This window comes from Perognathus longimembris, chromosome 8 (assembly GCF_023159225.1).
Source record: "Perognathus longimembris pacificus isolate PPM17 chromosome 8, ASM2315922v1, whole genome shotgun sequence".
NCBI classification, from domain to species: Eukaryota; Metazoa; Chordata; class Mammalia; order Rodentia; family Heteromyidae; genus Perognathus; species Perognathus longimembris.
Window position 1 is genome coordinate 34,268,508 of NC_063168.1, and position 26,837 is coordinate 34,295,344.

At 42.0% G+C, this 26,837-nt stretch overlaps 2 protein-coding genes across 7 annotated transcripts in view; one reads left to right on the forward strand and one right to left on the reverse strand.

Moving 5' to 3' along the window:
• Usp34 (ubiquitin specific peptidase 34) overlaps nucleotides 1-15,445 on the forward strand; it is a 226,835-nt gene extending 211,390 nt beyond the window's left edge. For 2 of the 3 annotated variants that reach the window (XM_048352847.1, XM_048352849.1), the window contains 6 exons: nucleotides 145-268; nucleotides 9,301-9,380; nucleotides 11,852-11,992; nucleotides 12,090-12,233; nucleotides 13,887-14,046; nucleotides 14,199-15,445. In XM_048352847.1, the coding sequence (XP_048208804.1) occupies nucleotides 145-268; nucleotides 9,301-9,380; nucleotides 11,852-11,992; nucleotides 12,090-12,233; nucleotides 13,887-14,046; nucleotides 14,199-14,806 (1,257 nt within the window). In that variant the 3' untranslated portion in view covers nucleotides 14,807-15,445. The remainder of the gene's footprint in view (nucleotides 1-144; nucleotides 269-9,300; nucleotides 9,381-11,851; nucleotides 11,993-12,089; nucleotides 12,234-13,886; nucleotides 14,047-14,198) is intronic. The other variant, XM_048352848.1, reaches the window with a different exon arrangement.
• On the reverse strand, nucleotides 15,367-25,631 carry LOC125356410 (activator of 90 kDa heat shock protein ATPase homolog 2). 4 transcript variants are annotated; one of them, XM_048352857.1, is made up of 9 exons: nucleotides 25,467-25,631; nucleotides 24,364-24,554; nucleotides 22,323-22,408; nucleotides 19,322-19,400; nucleotides 18,628-18,716; nucleotides 17,854-17,964; nucleotides 17,171-17,272; nucleotides 16,298-16,349; nucleotides 15,367-16,193 (listed from the first exon to the last, which is right to left on the reverse strand). In XM_048352857.1, exons 1-9 carry the CDS (start codon nucleotides 25,544-25,546, stop codon nucleotides 16,021-16,023), a joined length of 963 nt encoding a protein of 320 aa, XP_048208814.1. In that variant the 5' UTR covers nucleotides 25,547-25,631; the 3' UTR covers nucleotides 15,367-16,020. The 4 variants fall into 4 exon arrangements, with proteins under 4 accessions (XP_048208814.1, XP_048208813.1, XP_048208812.1 ...); XM_048352856.1 differs by having other exon boundaries at nucleotides 17,854-17,970; nucleotides 25,467-25,630; XM_048352855.1 differs by lacking the exon at nucleotides 19,322-19,400 and adding an exon at nucleotides 19,661-19,775 and having other exon boundaries at nucleotides 25,467-25,629.
• Between the last annotated feature and the right edge of the window lie 1,206 nt (nucleotides 25,632-26,837).

Sequence of the window (26,837 nt, forward strand, 5' to 3'; positions counted from 1 at the left end):
AACATTACTAATTTAGAACTTAAAACTAGATTCTTATAGAATTTAAATAATCATATTTTAGTTAAACTTATTATTACATTTGCACAAAATATGCTCTTTATTATACAATTTAAGTGCAACCATTTTATCATCTTTAACCTTCAGGGCAAAGATGACGTTTATGATCGTATGCTGCTAGACTACTTCTTTTCTTATCATCAGTTCATCCATCTATTATGCCGAGTTGCAATCAACTGTGAAAAATTTACTGAAACATTAGTTAAGCTGAGTAAGTATAAAAGATGAGCAGTAAATTCCACTGAATTATTTTAAGACCCTAGCCATTCAGGAAGGGGAAAAATATATGAGACAATACTTTTTTTATTTTTTTAAAGTGAATGTTTAAAAATATTAGTTCGTATTCTTGGGAACACTTAATTTTTATTAAGAAAACACTAACTTACTGGTTTCCATTGAGTAGTCCTGCCCAGAGTTTCAGCTGGCCTATAAAGGAGTGTGGAGTAGGGCTAATCCCATTTACACACTGAAGCCCACGTCCACCATCTGCCCAGCAGAATTGTAAAACAAAACAAAAAACTGCTCTGCTTAGGGAGACAGGCTTAGAGATGGACTTCCCCAGCCATGATCTTGAGGGTAAAATGAGCTCTATAGTGCCAGCTGTGCTTTGGAGCTAGCAGTGTCAGTAGCAAGCAAGTGGGCTCACCAGTGTGAAGCAGAGGTGCATATATGAGTAATTAGGAGGTAAATCTTACAAAGTAGGTGAGTGAGAAGAGAAATTTGAAGAGGGAAATAGAGGAAAAAGAAAACCCTTCAGTGAATTTTCCAAGGATGTGCTTGTCAAGAGAACTTTTCCTGATGAGTAACTTTCCACTACCTAGTAAGGGGACATTCTCCCCCAGTGTCCCTTAATCCACAGAACTGTTCCCAAGTTCTGAGGCTCTTTGTCCTACCTTCTTACTTCATCAAGGATGGCCCAGGAGCCCCACCACTCTGTATAGTTTGGTTTTAAAGGGTAGGAAGTAACATATTCATGAAACTACCAACCAGGTCAAGAAGTAGAATATTATCATACCCTAGAAGTCCTCCTTGTACTCTATCTAAATCTTAATTCCCAATTCCATCCTTCCTACCAAAAAGATTTTGATCCATTTCAGATAGGGCAATGTAGATTTCATTATCCAAGAGGAAGGCAGTGCTTAACAGCTGTCAGGGAAAACTTCTTCAAAAAAAACTATCTTATTGGTAAGTGATTAGAGCATATTCAAATTTGAAAGATTTTCCCTTCCACCTGTTACTATTAGCAGATTTTGCATATGTAGTATGCAAAATGTATGTGGCTAAAATGCCAGGATCTGGGGATGAAGGCTATCCTTACATTTGCCAGTGCATCTTGATTGTTCAAAACCTAAAACCTAGCAATAACAATACTCAAGTATGAGACGATATTCAGGAGTTCTGGTAGGTAGTACAGACATGCTCCCAGATACGAGGGACTTACATTGACTCTTGGAAAACTTCTTGGTAATTGTGTTCACGTAATTAATGCCAAAGTTAATGTGAGGATATTTTATTCTTATTTGAACAGCTTTGATCAGGTAATGCATATTCTGTCTTTCTTTGAACAAAAGGTAATTAAACATGGAGTGGGGAGGAGAAGCAGAATATTCACCGGTTATACTGAATTAACTTTCAGATTTTGTACTTTAATATTTTGTAATCCTGAAGCAGTACTGATTCTGTTCTGTGTGTCAGTATTATCTCTCACTGCACCACTACCACAGTGTGTTACTGTTGCCATATGGGAGTGCTGGGAACATGAAATATATTAAAGGAATGGTATGTAAATAGCCAAATGTGGTTGGTGGTTTAGCACTACATATAAACCAAACCATATTACCTGTCCCATATATGAAGTTAGACAATGACTTAAAAACAGTGCTGTCCTAGCTACCTTCTCATACATGGAAAGATTTATGTTCCAGAGTTTAACATTAACTCCCTCCTGGAACTGAAATGACTATTTTCAAGGGGAGACACCTAGTAAATGTCTGGATAAAATAAAGCCTACATTGATAAACTGCAGTGGTGAGCTGATAGGATTTTTTTGTTGTTGTTCTGTTTTAAAGGGGTTGCAGTTCCAAAAGTCAGGTTTTGAGTACAGGAGTACATTGCTTCTTGGACCCTGTCACTCCTTCATTCCCATTTCCCCCCGCCTTCTCCCTCCCATCCTTACCCACAAGTTTTTGTTTGTTTTGTGCCAGTCCTGGGGCTTGAACTCAGGGCCTGGGCACTCACTATTCCTGAGCTTTTCTGCTCAAGCCTTATGCGCTAACACTTGAGCCACATATCTGGCTTTTTGGTGGTAGCTAATGGTCAGACTTTTCTCACCAGGCTAGCTTCCAAGTACCACTCCTCAGATCTCAGCCTCCTGAGTAGCTAGGATTGCAGGTGTGTTCCATTGACACCGAGTTCTAGACTTTTGATTTGTGTAATTTCTTCACGAACAAGTGGTATGGGTAAATTTAAATTGGTTATTTCCTTATGCTTTTGATCTTGCTTGAAGTTAGTTAATTCAAAGATGAGGTTATTAAAATACTTGAACCAGAAGTAGGATTGTATCAGAACCTGTGTTTGATTGTAACTGATTTCCGCTTTTGAGCAAAACTTTTTATGGTTTTATGTGGATAACCAAACATTTTAAGATTTATTAGGCCAGGCACTGGTATTTCATGTCTATAATCCTAACTACTCAAGAGGTTGAGATCTGAAGATCTTGGTTAGAAGCCAGCCTGGACAAGAAAGCCTGTGAGACTAGCCTGCAACTAGCCAGCAAAAAGCCTGAAGTCCATATGTGATTGAAGTTGTGAAGCACCAGAGTTGAGTGAAAAAGCCAAGTGAGAATGTGAAGCCCTTTGATCAAGTCTAGTACTTGGACACCTCCCTCCCCCCCACACACAAAGATTTATTAAAAGATAAAAGGAAGTTATTTGATAATTACAGATTAGAATTCCAGAGGGCTGTAGAGCTGTAGGTAAAAAGGGAAGACTAGAGTCCCTTAAAAAGAGGTCTGTCAGGAATGGAGTTAGAAGAAACAGCACAGAAGGGAAAGGGAGCTTAGCTACTGTCAGAAAATACAGTGTATATGCAGAACCATAGTAGTTTGATATTTAAAAGCAGCAGAAGTTAGCCAAACAATTGAAAGATTTCACTGCTGATGTCTAAAAGTTCAGGTATTTAAGAGTTTACATACACACAATTTACAACACTATCAAAAAAAGGTACATATCAAAATATCACTCACGAGGGTGAGGCATGATGGCACATGCCTATAATCCCAGCTACTCAGGAAAATGTAGGAAAGTCATGGTCTGAAGCCAGCCAGGCAAAATGCAAGGGGTGGGGATAAAGGGGCTGGGGCTGGGGCTTAAGTAAGTTAGAGTGCCTGCCTAACAAGTGGTGCCAAGCCCTGAGTTCAAACCCTAATATTGCAAACAAAAACAGGAAGATCTGTTCCTCTGTCACTTGATCCTTTCCTTTTTGTAATTGTATTTTCTTCCTTTTATTATATAAAAGTAAGTTATAATAAGGATGACATCAAATTAGAAAATAGGGGCTGGGGATCTGGCCTAGTGGTAAAAGTACTTGCCTCTTAGACATGAAGCCCTGGGTTTGATTCCTCAGCATCATATATATAGAAAAAGCCAGAAGTGGCTCAAGTGGCAGAGTGTTAGCCTTGAGCAAAAAAAGAAGCCAGGGACAGTGCTCAGACCCTGAGTTCAAGCCCCAGGACTGGCCAAAAAAAGAAAGGAAGAAAATAGGTAGCACATTGAGATAACTGCTCAGCTTCTTGGGAATGGGAAAGCAAATCTCTAATACTTTAGTCCATTGACCAAAATCAATTCCAGAACCCAGTTAGACACCTAATTAAGAAATCTCTCTCTCTTTTTTTTTTCTCACCAGTCCTGGGTCTTGAACTCAGGGCTTGAGCATTGTCCCTGGTTTCCTTTTTGGCTCAAGGCTAGCACTCTGCCACTTGAGCCACAGTCCTACTTCTGGCTTTTTCTATATATGTGGTGCTGAGGAATCAAACTTATGGCTTCATGTATGTGAGGCAAGCACTCTACCACTAGGTCATATTCCCAGCCCGAGAAGTTTCTTGAAATAATAAAACCATGAGATTGTGTGGATAACACCTTGAGATACTAAGGAACACTATACTAAGAAGGAAACAAAACCTAGAAACAAGAAGAAATTGAACATTTTCGTTATTTTATTTATTTGTTTGTTTGTTTATTTTTGCCAGTGCTGGGGCTTGGACTCAGGGCCTGAGCACTGTCCCTGGCTTCTTTTTGCTCAAGGCGCTATAGCAATCTACCCCTTGAGTCACAGCGCCCCTTCTGGCTTTTTCTATATATGTGATGCTGAGGAATCGAACCCAGGGCTTCATGTATACACAGCAAGCACTCTACCACTAGGCCATATTCCCAGCCGTAAACATTTTCATTATTTAAGCATAAAAAATGCTGCTGGGGTGTGGCTCAAGTAGTAAAGCCCTGCCTTAACAAAAGTGCAAGACCTGGAGTTCAAACCCCAGTACTGACCCAAAAAGAAAAGTCAGCTTTCTCTGGAATATCAGGGTGGTATTAACTAGAGAAGTGACTAGTTAACTACTTCCTAAAAGGCTTCGGGGGATATGTACTCTAGACATCTACTGAAGCCAATCTTGTAGTCCAAAAAGTAAATCCATAGTAATCATACTTAAGATACATATTTATAATTCTAGAGTTGTCAGTTCATTTATAATGGAAAAACAGGCATAGGGATCTGATTGTTCCGTAGAAGGGCCATCATATTTTTTAGAAACCTACAAGGAAACCCAGATAAGCAATGGTTTACATAGGGTAGTTCCATATTTGATATTCTCAAGCTGTCCTGATGATTCGGTCCTATAGTAGAGAATTACTTTTGGGCTTTCATTTATCTGTCAGTGCCACCACTTCCCCTAGATAATGTGTGGATGGGTAGACACTTCTAGTTTTATAGAAAAGTAGAAAAAGGAGGCTGAGTATGGTGGCTCTCAGCTGTAATCTCAGCTACTTGGGCAGAGCAGGAGGAATACAGACAGGCCAGCCCTGGCAGTATTTGTGAGAGTCCTAACAGATAAGCTGAGCATGATGGTTTACATCTGTAATCCCAACAACATGGAAAGAATAGGTCAGTGCATTAGTCTGAGGCTGCCACTACCAAGAAATGTAAAACCCTATCCAAAAAAAAAAGTAGAGGGCTGGGATTGTGGGTTAGTGGTAGAGTGCCTAGCATGTAATGAAGCCCTGGATTCGATTCCTCGGTACCACATTAACAGAAAAGGCTGGAGGTGATGCTGTGGCTTAAGTGGTAGAGCTCTAGCCTTGAGCACAAAGAAGCTCAGGGACAGAGCCTAGGCCCTGAGTTCAAGCCCCAGGTCTGACATACATACATACATACATACATACATAAATGCACATCTGCCTAGTAATTGGGAGTTTTTTAGTTTCACCCAATATCCTCCTGAACAAAAGTAGACAATCATAATATAATTCAGGTAGAAAATCCACTGGTATAACATTAGAATTACTTATTACCTAGCAGCTTCTACAGTATGAGGTTATTAAGTTAGTAGTGAGGAAAGAATGTATTTGGAATCGTTTCTGGGTTTTTTTTTATTAGTTCCTTCATGGGTGGGATGTATCAGAATATGAAACTTACTGAGGATGCCGGACATCATCATAGGATGAAAAAAGATACGTGGTATGAAATTCAGTGTAGTTTTTTGTTGCTATTGCTTTTGTTTTGTTTGGTGTTTTTGTTTGTTTTGGGTCAGTCATAGGGCTTGAACTCAGCACCTGGGCATTGTCCCTGAGCTCTTTGCTCAATGCTAGCGCTTTGAGCCACAGCGCCACTTCCAGTTTTCTAGTAGTTAATTGGAGGTAAGAGTCTCACAGACTTTTAGAGGTACCCACTCTGTTTATGGAGGTAAAAAACTATAGGCTTGCTTAAGAACTCTAGTGATGATATCACTCTGTGCTTTGCATCTAGAGAGTAGGACACTTAAAGTATTAGAGGAGTCTGGTAGGAGTTAAGATGACATTGGTGTCTTAATTTGAGTCATAGAGCTAGGGGGCTTCTCATCCATACTTGCATTATGAAGATACTAGGGAAAAACTCCAGAAGAGGGTGGCACAGCTTAAAAGGGAATAGAAAGGGCTACGAGAAGGTCTTTAGCTTCCCATGGATGATAGTGTTTTCCAGTGTACTGTATGAGGTGATCCAGGAAAATATTTTCCTTAGTAATATATATGAATTTTCTGTATTACAAATTAGTAAATAAAATGGTTTTCTAGATGTTTATATTGCCTAAAATAAGGCTAATATGACAGTAGTCTCTCAAGTAAATCTAAAGTATCAAGAAAATGGTAATACAGGTAATGGGCAAATGTGAAGATTTTCACATTGATGCATAAATTATTGAAGCTTGGGCAAACACTGATTACTGGAAAGTGTCTAGGCTTTTTAATCAGATAAATCTGGGATAAAGTCATATCCTGAAGTGGTTTTGGGATGGACTTCAGCAGATTATATTTCTCTGAACCTAATTGTCCCATTCAAGTAAATGATACAGATTGAAAATAAAACACCCTCCCTCCAAAGTTGATGAGAAAAATCCAATGATGTTCTTTTCTTTTTTTTTTTGCCAGTCCTGGAGCTTGAACTTGTGGCCTGAGCACTGTCCCTGGCTTCTTCTTTTTTTTTTTTTTTTGCCAGTCCTGGGCCTTGGACTCAGGGCCTGAGCACCATCCCTGGCTTCTTCCCGCTCAAGGCTAGCACTCTGCCACCTGAGCCACAGCACCCCTTCTGGCCGTTTTCCATATATGTGGTGCTGAGGAATCGAACTAAGAGCTTCATGTGTAGGAGGCAAGCACTCTTGCCACTAGGCCATATTCCCAGCCCCCCCCCCCCCCCGGCTTCTTTTTGCTGAAGGCTAGCACTCTATCATTTGAGCCACAGTGCCACTTCCAGCTTTTCCTATATATGTGGTGCTGAGGAATCGAACCCAGGGCTTCATGTATACAAGGCAAGCACTCTAATACTAGGCCATATTCACAGCCCTGATTTTCTGATATATATAACACAGTGGATGCCATTAGAGATTTGTTTCACTTGTACAAAAGACATCCTTATATCAGAAAATCACTTAGAAGTGTTTTTAGATCATAAAAGGCCTTCATGAGTTTTTGTTTGTTATAGCAGTTATTTTTGGTAGTTACAGAAATGAGAAATAGGGCTGGGGATATAGCCTAGTGGCAAGAGCGCTTGCCTCATATACATGAAGCCCTGGGTTTGATTCCCCAGCACCACATATACAGAAAATGGCCAGAAGTGGCGCTGTGACTCAAGTGGCAGAGTGCTGCCTTGAGCAAAAAGAAGCCAGGGACAGTGCTCAGGCCCTGAGTCCAAGGCCCAGGACTGGCAAAAAAAAAAAAAGAGAGAGAGAGAGAGAAATAGAGGGGATGGGAATGTGGCTTAATGGTAGAATGCTTGCCTAGCATGCATGAAGCCCTGGGTTCGATTCTTCAGCACCACATAAACAAGTTCCTGACAAAAGTGCCAGAAGTGGTGTTGTGGCTCAAGAGGTAGAGTACTAGCCTTCAGCAAAAAGAAGCCAGGGACAGTGTTCTGGCCCTGAGTCCCAAGACCCAGGACTGGCAAGAGAAATTAAAAATAGATTGTTTCAAGTTTGTAGGTCCATTAGGGAGGAAAGACCAAAGAAACAGAGGGTTTGTGTTGGGGCAGTCTCTAGTTGAGAAAACTGGCAGATGATTTCTGCAAAGAGCTGGACATTAGTAATAGTTTAGACTTTTTACTTCATGTCTGCTGTGATCTGTTGTATTATTTCGCTCATTTTAGTTTTTGGTGTGTTCATATGCCCGGTACAGGTGCTGGCACTCTGTCAGTACTTGAGCCAAACCTCCAGTCTAAATTTTGCTGGCTAATTGGAGATGAAGATCATACAGACTTTTCTGCCTAAGCTGGCTTAAAATTCAATTTTCAGATCAAAGCCTTCAGTGAATAGCTAGGATTACAGGTGTGAGCTACTGGTGCCCTGCTGGGTTTTTTGTTTTGCTTTTTAGTCATTAAAAAATTATAAAAGCTATTCTTGGCTCAATGGGTCACTGAAAACAGGTAATAAGACAGACTTAGACCAAAGACTATAGTTTGCCAATCTCTTACCTTGTTTTTATGGATAATTATGACACAGGAATATGGGAACAAAAAAATTACCCTGTAGCCTTGATTTGATGGCATTATCAAACTTATATGTTGTGGTGAGTAAATGTTTGCAGCCCCAGCCTGATTAGGTTAGGGTAAAGTTGAAATTTTCCTTGAGTCTTTGCAAAGGGAACAATTTTGACAGAAAAATACCCGGGTCTACCTCAAAAAAAGGGTCCTCAGTATCTGATTTGCTGTCTTCAGACTTTCTCAAATCCTAGATCTAACCCAGGGTTTGGCAAACTTATGCCCATTTGCTGTGTGTTCTTGTATGCCTAGTGACTTCTTACTAAGAGTATGCTTCATGTTTTTAAATAGTTTAAAACAAAAATACCTAGAATACAATAATACTTCGGGCAAACTGTACAAGATTCAGATTATATTGTTTATAAGTTTTACTTAAGGATAGCCATATTCATTTAGGTTGTATATGCTGCTTCTCCACAACTTGGGAAATAAATATCTGAAGCAGACATCTTATGAAATAAAGTTTTAAATTCTTGGTCTTGCCCATACTTTTTAGGTTTAATTGAAGGATAGCTTACATTTGTCTTTCCTGATTAAACAGGGTTGGAGAAATGTGGAGGATAGTAAGGAAGTTTATTTCAAGAGACCTGATGGTGAAAGAGGTGAAATACTAGCATATTTGATGTCTGAAAAGCAGAAAGTGAGATTAAATCACAGATTCCAAGGTTAGGGATGCAGCTCCGTGGTAGAGTGCTTCCCTAATATGTTTAAGGTCCTGTGATTGATCCCCTCCTATATTTGGAGAAAGTTTTTAAAAGAGTAAAGATCAATAGATTGTGAATAGTGCATTTTAAATTATCACACTGGTTGAATCATTGGAATGAACTATAAACACATTCATTATATCTAAAAATATAGACAACCACATAGTTAAAACCTGAAGTAACTGTAATAATGTACCAAGTTTAGAACCTCATTAATGTAATTTATAATTATAACCTCTCCTGATTTCTTTTCAAATATTAGGTGTCCTAGTTGCCTATGAAGGCTTGCCACTTCATCTTGCACTGTTTCCCAAACTTTGGACTGAGCTATGCCAGACTCAGGTAAAGCAAATTAATTTTAATTGATTTGGTCTTTGTCTCTTATGACCAAGTGAGTCAAGAATTTTAGGAACAGTAGTTTTGAAAACATACTAGAAATGAAGTATATTTCAGAATTCAGAAATATTCAGAATTTCAGAAATATTAGGTACCAAACCTTGGGCATTCCCTTTCTTTGGCTAAAAGGGTTCTTTTACTTAACATGTATATGTATCACAGAGAATATCTCAAAAAGTTGTTTATAATTGAATTTCTCATATAATTCAATATCAATAGTTGTGGGGAAAAGTTCCCAAACAGGGAGATTCTGTGGAAAGAAAGCATATGCCACTTCCAGCTGTCTGATGCTCACTACCATTCCAAATGTCTATGTCAGTTGACCTTTAACTCTGATGTGTAGTTTTTCTTAAGGTTCATAGGCTGTTTGATCATTAATAGTCTCAGTGAGAACAGGAAAGACTACCTGTACTATTCAAGTTTCGAAGAGTCATCTTCATACAAGTTAGCACATAAATAGTGCTTGTAAAGTGTAAGGAATGAATTGGGAAGAATGGAAAGAAAGGAGAAAAGCAAATGAACCCAAAGGTTTGGTAGTCCTTGGGTCTGACCTAAAGAAATCCTACTTACCCTTTAAAACCTGAAACTGGAAAAAGATGAGTCTGTTAACCACCCTTGAGCATAAACCTTCACTCACATTATAGTTTACCTACTTCTTACTATTTGTCACACTGTTCTCAAAGAGAGACCTTTTAAATTATCTCTTGTCCACCAAAGCCTTTTCTTGGTGGGGTAGGGTGAGGACAGTACTTAGGGTTTGAACTCAGAGCCTCATGCTAGTAAGGGAAGACCTCTACCATCTGAACCACAATTCCAGCCCTGAAGAAATGCCTTCTAAAAGGAGGAATCTTTAAAAGGCATTGGACCTCACTTGGCTCACACTAAATATACATTGTAGGCATTCCAAAAATGAGTTACAGGTTGCTTTTTTTTTTTTTTTTTTTTTGGCCAGTCCTGGGCCTTGGACTCAGGGCCTGAGCACTGTCCCTGGCTTCTTCCCGCTCAAGGCTAGCACTCTGCCACTTGAGCCACAGCGCCGCTTCTGGCCGTTTTCTGTATATGTGGTGCTGGGGAATCGAACCTAGGGCCTCGTGTATCCGAGGCAGGCACTCTTGCCACTAGGCTATATCCCCAGCCCTACAGGTTGACTTTTGAACTGAGTGATCTATTCAGTAAATTGGAGAGCTCTGCTTTTCCCTTTCTGCTGCTGCTATTCTTTGCCACAGACACTATTAGCTTTTTCTTAGCACTAAGGCTGTGAAGACTTGGATTCTGGTCCTACTCCTGAATCCTCAAGTGACCTTGAGCTTTTTTAAACTTTTTACAATTGCTTATTGCAGGCTGGGAACTGGTGGCTTACACCTGTAATCCTAACTAGTCAGGAGGCTGAGATTCAAGGACTCCTTGAAGCCAGCCCACACAGTAAAGTCAGTGAGACTCTGACCTCCAGTTAACCAGCAAAACGCCAGAAACAGAGCTGGGACTCCAGTGGTAGAGTGCTAGCCTTGAGAGGAAAAGCTAAGGATAACACCTGTCCCTGAGTAGATGCACCAGTATCAGCACCGAAAAAAGTTATTTTTTGCCTACTGTAATAAATATACACATGTATATTAGTTAAAATTTAATCCTATTTTTAAGTTTTATTTTCCATAAAAATTCTAATTAGAACACATATAAAGACACTCCAGAGAGTTACATCTGTGTAAGAGCCATGATCAGTTAAACACAGGAGTACCAGATATTAGTAAAATTGCCATATAATGGAACCCACTAAATCTTGAGGTACGTAGGAAAAGCTATTGCTGTTTACCATTTCAGTACTTAGAGGTCAGTTATTCACCAAATTATAATTGCTAGTAAGATAATACAATAATGTATAGAATGTATTTCAGTTCTTAAATTTATTTTGTCTAGAGTTTGGTTTCCTATTAATTGGATCCCCCTTCTGTTGCCATTATTTTTCTAGTTCTAGCTAAGTCTCACAATGCCAGATAACAAAGCTGCATGTATTTGTCCACTTTTGCTGTATCTTCCCCTAGCACTAATCTATTTAATAGATAGTGACTACTGTTGTAAGTAAATGTTGAACAGACTTTTAAGTTGTAAGTGGCTGTTCAAAAAGTGACTTCAGAGCTGGGAATATGGCCTAGGGGTTGAGTGCTTGCCTCATATACATGAAGCCCTGGGTTCGATTCCTGAATACCACATATATAGAAAAAGCCAGAAGTGGTGCTGTGGCTCAAGTGGCAGAGTGCTAGCCTTGAGCAAAAAGAAGCCAGGGACAATGCTCAGACCCTTAGTTCAAGCCCCATGACTGGCAAAGAAAAAAAAAGACTTCAGGATGTCCTGACATCTAAAATGTTTTAAGTCTGATTACTTCAGGGCTCAACCACCAGTGCTTCTTCTCCTCATTTTAGTCTGCCATGTCAAAAAACTGCATCAAGCTTTTGTGTGAAGATCCTGTTTTCGCTGAATATATAAAATGTATCCTAATGGATGAAAGAACCTTTCTAAACAACAATATAGTCTACACATTCATGACACATTTCCTTCTAAAGGTATGTGGTACTTCAGAAACTATCATGTGTCTTTTGCAATTAAAGCACATTTTTATTATGTTAGTCTTCTTGATGTTTTAAAATATATCTTTTTCAGGTTCAAAGTCAAGTGTTTTCTGAAGCAAACTGTGCCAATTTGATTAGTACCCTTATTACAAACTTGATAAATCAGTATCAAAACCTACAATCTGATTTCACCAACCGAGTTGAAATTTCCAAAGCAAGTGCTTCTTTAAATGGGGTAAGAACTATGAGAGGCATCATCTCAAGTTGCCTTAAGCCAACTCTGTATTTGGCCTGTATTATAAGATTTTACTGCTGTGACTATAACTACTGTAAAACTTTGGACCATCACCTGTTTGAGGAGTTTTTGTTTTGCGGGTCCTAGGGCTTGAACTCAGGGCCCAGGCACTGTCCGCTGTCACTTAGCATCTTTTGCCCAAGGCTAGTACTCTCCCACTTGAGCCACAGCTCCACTTCCAGCTTTTGTGGGAATATTTATTGTAGATAGGTAGGAGTATTATGGATTTGCCTGCCCAGGCTGGCTTTCAGCCCATGATCCTCTGATCTCAGCCTCCTGAGTAACTCCTTTTATAGGCATGAGCCACCAGTGCCATTGCCTGGCTATTTGTTTCTGGTATGGGTACTGGAGCTTAAACTCAGAGGCCTTGCAATCTCATTTGGCTTTTTTGCTCAATGCTGTCACTCTACCATTTGAGCTACATCCACTTCCTAGAAGTCACGGAGGATGAAAAATACCAAATTTTCAAAAAGGTGTTTAATATGGCTTACATGTATATAACTGCCTTAGAAGATTTGAGATAATGGCTTTAAGTATGTTAAGGGGCAGTAAGGCCACTAAGAATCATTCCTTTTCATTTGTATTTTTAGAACACTTGTGATGTTTGTTGTTGTCTATAGCTCCTAAATAACCAGAACAAATAGACTAATGCTTTACTGATTACAAAGGCAGTTGAAACTAGGAAAGTAGGACAGGTATGGTGGCTCACACCTATATTCCTACCTACTGAGGAGGCAAAAATAGGAAGATAGGAGCAAGGAATATGTCCTAGTGGTAAAGTGCTTGCCCTGTATACATGAAGCCCTAGGTTCAATTCCTCAGCACCACATATATAGAAAAAGCCAGAAGTGGCACTGTGGCTCAAGTGGTAGAGTGCTAGCCTTGAGCAAAAGCTCAGGGACAGTGCTCAGGCCGAGGTCAAGACCCAGGACTGCCCCCCCCCAAAAAAAAAAAAGGTAGGAAGATAATTTATAGGCCAGCTTGGTCAATACCTATCTCAACAAACCAGCAGCCAGGCACCAGTGACTCATGCCTGTAACCCTAGCTATTCCGGAGACTGAGAGCTGGGGATCATGATTCAAAGCCAGCCAGGGCAGGAAAGTCCATAAGACTCTTATCTCCAGTTAACTACCAGAAAACCAGAAGTGGCAACATGGGTCAAAGTGGTAGAGAGCTAGCCCTGAGCCAAAGAGCTCAGGGACACCCCAGGCTCTGAGTTCAGGCCCCATGACCAACAAGAGCAGCAGCAAAAAAAACCAAAAACAGTGCTGGTGGCTCATACCTATAATCCTAGTTACTTAGGAGACTGAGAAGCCAACTGAGCAAAACTCCAGACTCTTATTCTAAGTAACCAGCATAAAGTTGTGTTTCAAATGGTAGTGCTAATAGTGCCTCAGCCTGGGGCAGAAGGCGTGGGGGTGGGGGGGATTAAAAGCACAAGGCCTACAAACACAAGACCTGTAGTTCAGACCACACACAGCACTGCCAAAAACATGTGGATAGACTCCTAGGAGAGTAAATTGTTCATTTAACTGAAATGCTATGTCAAAATGTTAGGTTTCAAATGAGATATTCCTATCTGGGTTTTTGTAGGACCTGCGGGCACTTGCTTTACTCTTGTCAGTACACACTCCCAAACAATTAAACCCAGCTCTAATCCCAACTCTGCAAGAACTTTTAAACAAATGTAGGACGTGTCTACAACAGAGAAACTCACTCCAAGAGCAAGAAGCCAAAGAAAGAAAAACTAAAGGTTGGTTTTATGGATTAATATGACTTTGGGTTGGAGATGGAAGAATACACTTGGTGTAACTGACTTAATAATAGCTATACGTTGGTTTAGTTTAAAATTTGGCTTCTCCATTGCTATCCTCCAAGTATCCACTTGCATGTTTGTGTTCACAGATGACGAAGGGGCAACTCCTGTTAAAAGAAGGCGCGTTAGCAGTGACGAGGAACACACTGTAGACAGCTGCATCAGCGACATGAAAACAGAAACCAGGGAGGTCCTGACCCCAACCAGCACTTCAGACAATGAGACAAGAGACTCTTCAATTATTGATCCAGGCACTGAGCAAGATCTTCCTTCCCCTGAAAATAGTTCTGTTAAAGAATACCGAATGGAAGTTCCATCTTCATTTTCAGAAGACATAGCAAACATCAGGTCACAGCATACAGAAGAACAGTCCAACAATGGTAGATTTGAAGACTGTAAAGAATTTAAAGACCTCCACTGTTCTAAGGATTCTACCATAGCTGAAGAAGAACCTGAGTTCCCGTCTACTTCCATCTCTGCTGTTCTGTCTGACTTAGCTGATTTGAGAAGCTGTGATGGTCAAGCTTTGTCCTCTGCTGACCCTGAAGCTGCTTTGTCTCTCAGTTGTGGCCATTCCAGAGGACTCTTTAGTCACATGCAGCAACATGACATTTTAGATACCCTGTGTAGGACCATTGAATCTACAATCCACATGGTCACAAGGATATCTGGCAAAGGAAACCACGCTGCTTCTTGACATTAGATGTAGCATGTCTACTTTTAAGTCCCTCCTCCTGATGCTGTTTGTATAAGTTTTGCTTATTTGTTTTTGTGCTTCAGTTTGTCCAGTGCTCTCTGCTTGAATGGCAAGATAGATTTATAGGCTTAATTCTTGGTCAGGCAGAATTTCAGATTGAAAAAAAAAACAAACAAAAAACTTGCATCTTCAGTAACTTTCTAAAGGGCAATCAGATAATGGATATGTTTTATGTAATTAAGAGTTCACTGTAGTGGCTTTTGTTTAATATGGCTGTCTGGGAGAAACGGGGTTCCTTCACCCTGTAAAATGTAATTTAAACTTACAGCATTTTTACTGTGTATAATATGGTGTCCTCTGTGCCAGTTTTGTACCTTATAATAGAGGCAGATTGCCTCCAATCGCTGTGGTTCTTATTATCAAAATTAAGTTTACTTGTATACGGAACAACCACAAGAAATTTGATTCTGTAAAGAATCCTCTTTAGCTGTGGCCTGGCAGTATATAAATGGTGCTTTATTTAACAGAATACCTGTGGAGGAAATAAAGCACACTTGATGTAAAAATAATTGTTTTATTTTTATTGACATGACTGACTGCTATTCTGTGCACTTAATTAAATTGATTGTGATGACTTTTCATTTGTTTACATACGTTGCTTCAATCTCAGATTAAAGTAATGAGGTAACTGAACAAGGGAAGAAGCATTTGTCTAGTTTAGTACAAAGAAATAGTGGCAGTCCAAAAAAGCATCTTACCCATAATGTCTCAATGTACTCCATCCCAGAGTGGACCAGAGGAGCATAGCAATTCAGCCAGCTAGCCTCACTTCAGCATGCCACAAATAGACCTACACACCTATGAGCTACATCTTAAAAACCCTGAAGTAAAATAATAGAATACATGCCATTTCTTTTTTGTCTTCTTCAAATATAAACCAGAGCTGAAAGCAAGCTTACTAGGACAAGCTTTAACTTGGGACACGCCAACTATCTGAACACAGACTTTGATCTACTCTCAGAGGGACATCTATGGAAGGAAGGGGAGATTAATATCTAATTTCAGGTTTTTACTACTTTTAACTCAATGCAGAGTCTTAATTATAGGTTCATGGATTTCATCCAATAGAAAATAAATTACAGCGATTTGTTTTTTAAGGAAGAGGTAAACATGAAAGCTTACAAAAAGCAACGCCCTTATAAAACCTAACTAATTCAACCACTTAGAGTGGTCAGTTGTAGTAAACCTTTTATTTCTTCAAAATGCTGCTTCTGCCAACAGGATCGCATGTTTTCTTCTTTACACACAGGAACTCCTGTACAGTCCAACTGTAATTCTGTCTGCCCTAGAGTAGGCACAAAACTTAGTGCAACTGTTGAATAGTGTTCTGGAAAAAAAAAAGGAGCTATATTATTGCATTAGGAAAAGAATACTTATCCATACCAGCTTTTGTGTTACTGGACCTCTATATATGACGGTCACATCACATACCTTCTGGCCAGTTCCTACATCTCCATTTCATGGTGATCTTTCTATTTGTTAACTGAAAACAAAGGGGAAATTCCACTGAAAACGGTTTTAAAACAGAAGAAACATCCTTTGAACAGCATAGTCCTGGTGTCAACTGCCAAATACCTTATTCATGGCATTAATACCAATGAGTTACAGAAAGCCAGTGTCAAGGGGAGGTACTAACACTTTCAACACAGACCCTAATGATTTAGGTAGCAGAACCAGGAGATTGTAGTATGCCAAACATGGAATTTCTAAAATGGGCAAGAGGTAAGATACATTTCTTTCCTTTCTTCCATGTGTCCATCCTATGTGCTAGTCCTGCTGGGGGCTTGAGCTCAGGGCATGGGTGCTGTCCCTGAGCTTTTTTATTTGCTTCGGACCAGCACTCTACCACTTGAACCACAGCTCCACTTCTAGCTTTGTTGGTGGTTAACCAGATAAGTAGTCTCATGTGCTTTTCTGCCTAGGCTACCTTTGAACTTTGATTCTCAGATCTCACCCTCCTGAATACCTAGGATTACAGTAGGTGTACACCGCCAGTACCTGGCAAGACCTGTTTCTTCAAATACTATGCATTTGCACAATTTTTATAAAACTAGGGCATCATCTTTACCATTACTAAGTATACATAACATTTTTAATTTGTTCTACAACCAACTTTCATGTACTTCTCAATCTATGAACTCAAGTAATCAAGCACTAGCCTTGAGCTGAAGAGCTCAGGGATAACGCCAAGGCCCAGAGTTTGACCGAGGATGGGGGGGCGGGCGGGGAAGCATGGACAAAAATAACAGTATTAACAAAAAGAAGAGTTAGATACAAGCTTACTTCTTAACCCTGTGAACTTACCAATTCTATGTATTCACCAGTGATGTTCCCATCAAACATTTGGAATTTCCCTCCTTTTTCAGCTTCCAATACAGCAGGAGATTTGGAAAATTTTTGTACCAGCTATCCAAACAAAATATAGACATTTCATCAGTGTGTGAGTGTGTACAATCAAACTCTGCCTTGGTCACACTAGGCATGTGCTTTACCATTGAGCTACATCCCCATCCCTATTACCTTTTTAATCTAAACCATAGGGTTTAGTTTCAGGTTTTTGTCTTCTGGATGAAAGAAAAAAAAGTTTCTGTTCTCAGGGAGAAAATACCCATCTCTCCCCTCCAATTATCCAGAGTCATTCTTGTTGATATCCCCACCATCTCAGTTCTCATAAAATATGGCCAAAGGAGAGAAGAACCAGATGCCAGTGGCTCACACCTATAATCCTAGGTACTCAGAAAGTTGAGATCTGAGAATCACAGTTCAAACCCAACCCAGCAGGTCTCTGAGAATTCAATCACCTACTCAGAAAAAGCCAGAAGTGGCACTGTGGATCAAGTGGTAGAGCACTAACCTTGAGTGAAAAAGCTCAAGGACAGCACGCAGACCCTGAGTTCAAACCCCATGACCAACAATAAGAAAAAAGAGAAACCAAAATCCAGCCTCCTGTGTCAGGATTTAGGACACTAACTCAGGGAGTTACTTACATCTTTCACAGTGAAGATGCTGTATAGATGGTCTACTGTTGTGTCAAACAGTTCCGTCATACGTACAGCCACAGTGGGAATCCTCACACCCAAAGCCACTGGAGATGAGGCCTGAACCTTTTTAGGGTTCCAGAGGATAATAAGCGTACCAGAAGAGAACAATGCTAGGATGAAGTCAAGTCTTCTCAATAAAATGTTTTTCAGTGAAACATGCCACAAGTTCCACACTACTTCTTCACACCCAAGAAGCAGCATGAAAGGCCTTCAGCAACAGAACTCTGATCTATTACCAGGCTTGGTGGAGCACCCCAATCCTATTTGGACATGGTAAATATGGCCCAAATGATGTAATGAGATGTCTGCTTAAGGCTGTAGAATATCAATTTCACACAGAGACATACCCATGTTTCTCAAACTCAATAACATCTAAAATCTTCCCCAAAGACAGGAGAGAAAGTTATTTCATTTGTATTCTTGCCTACCAAACACACAGTCTTTAGGACAGTTTAGAGTTAAATTTAGTATCCACAAAAAAAAAGGCCTGTTCATAAATTCTCTAAGTCTAAGGCTGAGCATACAGCTCAATGGTAGGGCTAACATGCACAAAGCCCTGGGTTTGCTCCCAACCAAATGGAAACTTAAAGGCTCACAGAAGATGTAAGTGCAGAATAACACCCTTCCTAGCTATCTTTCAGTTTCTCATCAAAAGTTGTGTAGAGCTATGACTTGCACTAAGCATTCCCTTCATCATACTTGGGCCACCAAAGGTCATACCTGCAAGGTATTCTCACTCAGTTTCCTTTTAACTGTCAATTCCTGAACTGCCACAGCTTTCGTTGGTAAAATCATTCCTGTTGTAAATTCTATAAAGAAGGGCAGAAAATGGTTTTATGAAACAATTTCCTCAAGCACAGAATAAAGTAGAAAACCCAAAATCACATGAGAAAATAAAAACTGGCATAAAATTTTTTAAAGAATTTCTATTATCCGTTAGAGGACCTCAAAAGCATGCTACAGCTACATTCCACAGCATCAAAGGCCTTATTTTTATTCAAATACCTTACACTTGCTATCAAGCTAGTTTTTTAAATGTGTAAAGGTTTCAAAAGTTCCAAGTAACCATGCTGTATGATTAACTATTAATAGCTTTGTGGCCCTTGCCCACTGTAAAAAACCTGACCCTCTCTCTCAGTGCTTTCCCAATACCTCATATGTTCGTATGCCATCCATTCTGTGTGGCTTCATGGGAAGACTGGCAATCCCAAATCTATCTAAGCTAACACCTGGGACACCCAGCAAGCAGGGTGTGAGGATGAGGTGCACAGAAAGGGTCCTGCTGGCTGCTGGACATTATGCCTGGTAACTTCTCTGATTCTCTAATAACCTCACTTCAGTATGCAGTAGAACCATCTAGGTGCATATCTCAACTACACCTGTAATACCTGAAGTCATTTTATTAAGCATCTACTATGTGCCAGGCATTGTGCTAGATGCTGGACATACAGCAGTGAATAAGACAACTTCCATATTCTTGTGGAGATTATAGTCTAGCAGAAAAAGCATTAAACAAGTAATTACACAAACAAATGATTGAATAATTTTCATTCCAGAAAACTAAGAATCTTGAGGGCAAAAAAGTTCATGTTGTGCACGTGTTGATTACCACCAATTGTTAGCCATGTCTAGCTCTAGATGTCCATACTACAATTTTTCCTACTATAAAAACCTGGGACTCCAGACCACAGTGCAAAGCATACTTGGGTAAATAGAAAAAGGACCCTCTCATTCACAAGGATGCCTTCTTTACCCGTTTTAAGTGCCTTCAGGTACTCTCCAAGGGCCTCCCTGACCTTGGCGGTGCCTGCAGTTTTCATAAGATCCTTCAGTATATCCCCATCTCCTTTCTTTTTACTCACGTTCACCTACAAATCAGAAAAATATAAACCTAAGAAAAATCTGGTTTAAAATATACTCACAACACTGGGCCCTGTGGATGGAGAGAACTGTGAAAGTGGCAGAAGGGAGGTGGCAGCATTGGAGATGTGACAGGTTTCTTCATAATGGAACTATAAGGGTTGAAAAAGAATTCTCTTTGGCACTCATGGGGCTTGAACTGAGGGCCTGGGCACTGTCCCTGAGCTCTTTTGCTTAAGGTTAGTATTGTGCCACTTTGAGCTACAGCTCCACTTCTAGTTTTCTGATGGTTACTTGGAGTCTCATGGACTTTCCTGGCTAGCTTTGAGCTACAATCCTTAGATCTCAGCCTCCTGAGTAGCTAGGATTACAGCTGTGAGCCACCAGCAGCCAGCATAAAGGTAAAATTTTTCCTTCTTTTTTTTTTTTTTTGCTGGTCCTGAGGCTTGAACTCAGAGCCTGAGCAATGTCTCTGAGCTTCTCTTGCTCAAAGCTAGCACTCAACCACTTGACTTACAGCACCACTTCCGGCTTTTTCTGAGTAGTATCTTGCCTCCTCAGTAGCAAAGACTACCAACACCCAGCAAGGATAAAAATTTTAATCAACTGTACACTAATAAGTTTGGTGCTAAATTTCAAATGGGCTTCATAGAACATGAACCCCTTAGTCTACATTTAAAATTGTTTACATGTATGTATTTGAGTTAAATTGTTGATTTGGTCCATGGCTTTTATCAGCGTCTGAAAAAGGTCCAGAGTATGTGTGGAGTAATACACACAAGACTCCAAAGACTTAGAACAAAACAATAAAATATATAATTATATATTAATACATGCTAAAATTATATAGTATTAATATACTGGGTTCACTAAAACATTATTAAAATTATTTCACCTGTTTTGGGGGTGTTAGGATTTGGGGTTTTTTTTTTGCTGTTTGGGGGAAGGGAGCTTTTTGGTTGTTGGTTGGTACTGGACTTGAACTCAGGGCCTCAAGCTCTTGCTTGGCTTTTTGCTCAAGGCTGCCACTCTAATTCTGGAGTCATAACGTCCACTTATAGCTTTTGCTATGTAACCTGAGTTTCATGGACATTTCTGCTTGGGCTGGCTTCCAACTGTAATCCTCAGATCTCAGCTTCCTGAGTATCTAGGACTACAGGTAAGCCACCAGCACCAGGAGCAACTATTCTTTAATATGGTTACTAGAAAAATTTGGATCAAATATGAGTCTTGTAAATATTTATATTCAACAGCACTTTTTTTTTTTTTTGCCAGTCCTGGGGCTTGGACTCAGGGCCTGAGCACTGTCCCTGGCTTCTTTTTGCTCAAGGCTAGCACTCTACCACTTGAGCCACAGTGCTACTTCCGGCTTTTTTTTTTCTATATATGTGGTGCTGAGGAATCGAACCCAGAGCTTCATGTATACGAGGTGAGCATTTTACCACTAGGCCATATTCCCAGCCCCAACAGCACTACTCTTAAAACCCAAAGCCACCATAATTAGGAAAATCAAATTCCTTAGAGCCTGCAGTTAAGATTCTTGGTAGGAACAAGAATTAGGATTCAGTAAGGGAAAGGACAGAGAAGAACAGAGAAAGGAAGCACCAAAGATAGAGGGGAAGCATCAAGTATTCTGGTATTGTCAGAATGAAGGTTTGCTGGGTCCCAATAATTTAACTGAGCTGAGCCTAATTCAAATCTCATTCAAATCTTGTCTGTTCTGGAACATTGAGGGGAAACTCTAAAAGACCAAGTTAATATGCTGTTAATAAGCTTCTCAGTGAATGATCTGAATTTAGCAAAATGAAATCACAACCCCTGAGTGTAGCAACTACAAGTCTGAAGGTGTAAGATAGAACCACTGTCACAGCAGTTGATATAACCTTCACAAAAAGGTGAATTCCAAGACATGCTGCTTACTATTGAAGCCTCTGTGTTAAATATATGCACAAAAGACCTTATCTCAGACCACCTTGATCTGGAAAGTACAGTGCACAAATGGTCTCATCCCCAAGCCAAGCTTTCTACATGAAAAGGCAAGCCAAGCATGGGAATTATACCAGTTCCATCTCCCAGGAGGCTGAAAAGAGCCTGAAAACAGCAACATTTACGACAAGACATACTAAGACTAAGAAATGCCTTAGGGAAACAAGGGAAGAGGAAAAAAACAGGGAAACAAGGGAAGAGAAAAAAAAATCAGTTGGCAAGCCATGCAAGCAGCCTGAGCACTGACTAGCACATACCTGGTCATATTTAACCTGATGACCCCCATGAAGAATGAACTGGCCTCACTTTGCAGATGGAGCTATGGAGGTTGTGGTCACCTGCCTAGGTGACACCTCTGGCCCTTTGAAGAGTCCAAGGCTTCCTCCTTTTCCCACACCACTGGAGCTCTACACACCATGCTATCCTCACAGTAAAGTGATCCTTCTTGTCAAACAACCCTCCACAGTTCACAACTACCACACCATAATTATACAGCTTAGAAACAGTTTTCAAACACCCAATATCTGTCACAGAAGCTTAATGAGAAAAAAAAGAAACTCCATCAATACCTCAGTGTCATCTACTTCATTTTCTTCAGAAAGGTTGGGTATTTCAATCAATCCCTTGTGTTTTGCACTAGATTCTTTAGTTGTACCTAAAGTGAAAATGGGTTCAATTAAAAACTGGTTTTATGCCCTAACTGAATAGCCCACACAGGATTCAACCTTCCTCCCAGGGCAGTGGCCACATCTAAGAAGACTGCCAAGGCAGGCGGGGGAGGAAGAGCCAGACATAGAGCTTAGGAAGTGAGAGCCCTAAGGGGAGAAGTTGGTCTATGTGTAACCCACATTTCTCAACTTGTTCTACAGAGCTGTTGCCAGTCAAAGCAAAATGAAAGGTATGTAGAGGAGACAAATCATAAAAGAGATGGGAGGATGGAAAGGGACAATGAATTCCAGAATGGAGGCTGGGTCTTATCTTGCAAAGGACCTGCTTGTTGTTTTAAGCCAAGGGAGATGAAGAGACACAGTCCATGAAAAGACATAGATTATGAAGTTCCTGCAGCCTTGTCCTGGGGAAGGAGTAAAGCCAGATCCTGATATAATCCAGCCAGCAGCAGCCACCAGGGGAATAACTCAGGACAAACCTTCAGCAGGAGGATCCCATTCCTAGAGAAGGGTGGGCTTTTCTTTTTTTCCTGAGACAGGATTTTGCTATGTAATCCAAGCTGATCTTGAACTCACAATCCTCCTGCCTCAGCCTCCCTGGTACTGGAATTACAGGCATTACACGCCACAATGCAAAGCATTGTGGGACGGTTTCTGATGCTTGCTGAATACTTTCCTGGGCTCTGGCCTGGCTCCTGACATCAAGGCAACAAAGAGCAGAGGCCAAGGTCAGCTCACTGGGTTTCTAAGACAAACTCTCCAGAAACACTCCAGGGACGTCCCAATATTTGTGTATGTGTATGTGTGTCAGTTGTGGGGCTGGAATTTGGGGTCTGGGCACTGTCCCTGAGCCCTTTTTGCTCAAGACCAATACTCTACTTCTTTGAGCCACAGCATCATTTCTGGTTTTTTGGTAATTAATTGGAGATGAGAGTCTCATAGATTTCCCTGCCCAAGCTGGCTTCAAATGGAGATCCTCAGATCTCAGCCTCCTGAGTAACTAGTATTATAGACATAAACCACCAGTGCTCAGCTTAAGTCCCAAATATTAACAGTGCACAGTCCTCCACAAGCAGATCTCTCTCTCTTTTTCCTCCTTTTCTTTTCCATGTCATTGGCCCCTTGGTTATTTAACAATACTTACTGAACACAAACTGTATCACAAGAGATTTTAGCAAAAGACCCAAAACTATTAACAACGGAAATGTCCATCAACTGATGAATGATAGACAAAATGTATTATATCCATACAATATCAATCATCTATGAAATAAAATAAGTGGCATATATGCTACATAGGTGCTTTGAAAAATGAAGTGACAGACACCAAACACCAAATAAAAGATTCCATGCATATGAACTGCCCAGAGGCAAATCCAAAGAAGCAAAAACATGAAGAATGGCTGCTAGGGATTGGGGAAAGAGACAAATGGTAGTGACTGCTAATAGTACAGAGGATCTTTCTGGGGTAATAAAATGCCCTAAAATCGACTGCAGTGACAGTTGAAAAACTGTGCACATACTGAATAATCGATGAATTATATACACTTTTTCATCCTTGTCCTGAAGATGATGGGGGTAGGGAAAAGGATAGTAAAAAAAAAAAAATTTTAGGAACTCATATATGGCATACCAAGTATCAGCTTTGGGGGAAATGAAATGGGAAGCAATGAGGTACAGGTTGGAGAGAGATGGCTTCACTCAGGTGGCTAACAGCTGCAGGGAGAGAGCTCCAGGCTTCAGCTCCAGGTTGCCCTAGTCCATAGGTGGTGGGAAAGAGTCCAGCTGAAAGCACTGGCCTCCACAGAGTCTGCATGCTGGGAGAAAAGCACAACTCCAGCTTCTGAGACTAAGCAACTCCAAGTGCTTGGCAAGAACCACTAACACCTACTGAATGGATTGACTTCTCACAGCCCTGCCTATACTCTGAGTCCCCAGTTACCTTTCCAGCTCAGCTTAATGTTCCACTCATAGAAGAAAATCAGCTTTCCTTTGCGACTGCTACAAGAAGCCTCGCCTTCCACCTGCTTCAGCTCGCCAATCTCACACCTTCCAGCCTCATTCTCCACTACGATGCCCACAAGGAGCTCTCGGAGCTTCCCCTTAGACCAGCTGGTGGCATCTCGCTCTGTCCTGTCCAGGAAATCAAGAGCACAGTTGTGAATGGAATGCCCAGCTGATATCCTGCCCAGCCAGAGTGCCCAGACCAGATCAGGCCCCGTGCTTTCCAGTGGCCCACCACTCTCAAACTAGGCTTCTCCCAAGGATATTCAAGTCCTCTTAATTCCTTAAGACACTACTAACAACCCACTATGTAAAAAAACAAAAAAAAAAAAAAGCTTTTCCACGTATTTACTTTCCCCTGAAATTCTCCCAAATTAATATTCCCATTTAGGGAGGGAGCAGTAATGGACCTAAAAGATTAATCAGTGTCCGGTGCACAGGCAAGGCCCAGACACCACCAGCACTCACACATCTACTACAGCCATGTCATCCCCACAGGGCCCTGCCAGGACTCTGTGCTTTGGGCATCCTTTGATGGCCCTGAGGTGACCTGGACCGGGGAACCAGCAAGCCTATCTTCCTGAGTCTTTGGGCAGACGTCACCCCATGTTCCAGGGGGAAACACAAGAAGGACGGGTGAGAATTCAGTCAAAAAGAAGGGCAGGCTAGGCCCAGCAAGTTAAGGGGCGGTGAGATCCCAATTCCCGTTCTTCTCAAGCCACTAACACCCGATCCCCAAGCGCCTGTGCCAGCTCTGGCCAACAAAGTGGGGGACCCCCGCGGGGACACGGGTCCCGGGCGTCGGGGGAGCGACAGGGTGTGTCAGAAGTCACTCGTGAGGCCCAGCCCAACTTTGAGAGAGGAGCGCCGAGCCCAGGAGGCCGGGGCAGCTCGGAGCGGGGTCCCCGGGCCGTGGGCAGCCGTTCCCCGCGGCCCCCGCCCCAGTGCGGACTCAGCTTTCCGCCGCGGCCGCGAGGCTCGGAGACACCGGAGGTCCTCGGGGCCTAGCCCCCGCCGCGCCCGCGCCCGCGCCCGCCGCACCAGTGCCAGTTGTTCACGTTGGTCCCATCCTCCCGATCCTCCACGATCCAGCGCGGGTCCCCGTGTCCCCACTTGGCCATGGCGACGCGGCCTCAGCGCCGAACAAGGACCGGCCGCAGGGGCTCCGGGCGGGCGTTTCCGGCCTCCGCGCCCCGGAGCAGCTCGCAGCGCCCAGAAAGTGCCAGAAATCCCGCCCCCGGGGCTCCCCGCCCCGCCGCTCCGCCCCGCCCTGCCGCCCGCGCCGAGCCCAGCCCAGCTGGGCCCAAGCGGAGCCGAGCCGCGGAGGAGAGCCGCGGCTACCGCCGGCCTTCCTGAGACTGGGCCACACTCGCTGGAGGCGACACAGGGGACGGAGCGGCCGGGGACGGGGGGACCAGGGATAGGACCCGGTGAGGGAGACTGAGGGGACTGAGGGGACTGAGGGGACTGAGGGGACTGAGGGGACTGAGGGGACTGAGGGGAAGGGAACTGGGCCCAGCGGGGTGGACGGAGGCGACGCCGAGGCGGGGGACTGGGCCCGGCCGAGGGACCACAGCCCGGGGCGCCGACACTGGTGTCGGGCCCCAAGGGTTGCTGCTCGCTCCCGCCGCGGTGCGGGTTGGGCAGAAAGATGGCGTGGGGCCGAGCCCCGTCTTCCCAACCCCGGACTGGGGAGGTGAAGAACAGTTTCTCGTACTCTGGGGAGACTCTTCTTGCACTCTGCAATCAGTGGGTATGAAATAATCCCTTCTACGGTTTTCACCTACAAAAATTTAGCACTCACCCTTTGGATGGGGGTGCGGTGGGGGTTGGGTAGCTCAGAAATGGGTACCAGACAATGGAAGGTTGGGATTACCTGGTTCTGTCTACCGGTGCATGAAATAAACCAATGGCTCAAGAACATTTTTCTTCCTTTGTCGTTGGAGCCACCTATGCCAAAATCCAAAGGGCTTCCACAGCTGTGTAAACCCACTGCCAAAAATGAACCAAAAAGTCTTTCAATGCGAATTTCACCTTTCACACTTTATTTCACCTAAGACATGGGCAACTGGTTACAGGAATTTACAGGAATGGCAATTAATGGGCAACATTTTTTGTGGGTTAGCAGCTCAGTTTTTAAAAATTGAATTCATAAAATATTACTGAGCCTGACACCAGAGTGCCTGCTGGTGATCAGCATTTCAGAGGCTGAGGCTAAAGGATCTAAAAGTTTGCAGCCATTCTCCCTACATTGCAAGATCCTATCTCACAAATAAAAAGGCTGGGCTGAGAATGTGGCTTAGCGGTGGTAGAGTGTTTGCCTAGCATGCACGAGCCTGGGTTGATTCCTCAGCACCACATAAACAGAAAAAGCCAGAAGTGGTGCTGTGGCTCAAGAGGTAGAGTGCTAGC

Excerpts from the sequence above, each read along its gene's own strand:
- LOC125356410 (XM_048352854.1), bottom strand. The coding sequence starts at position 25,546 with ATGGCCAAGTGGGGACACGGGGACCCGCGCTGGATCGTGGAGGATCGG. Across the intron at positions 24,555-25,466 it reads AACGTGAACAACTGGCACTG|GACAGAGCGAGATGCCACCA; the intron begins GTGCGGCGGGCG and ends TTTCCTGGACAG. Across the intron at positions 22,409-24,363 it reads CATTAAGCTGAGCTGGAAAG|GTACAACTAAAGAATCTAGT; the intron begins GTAACTGGGGAC and ends TTTTCACTTTAG.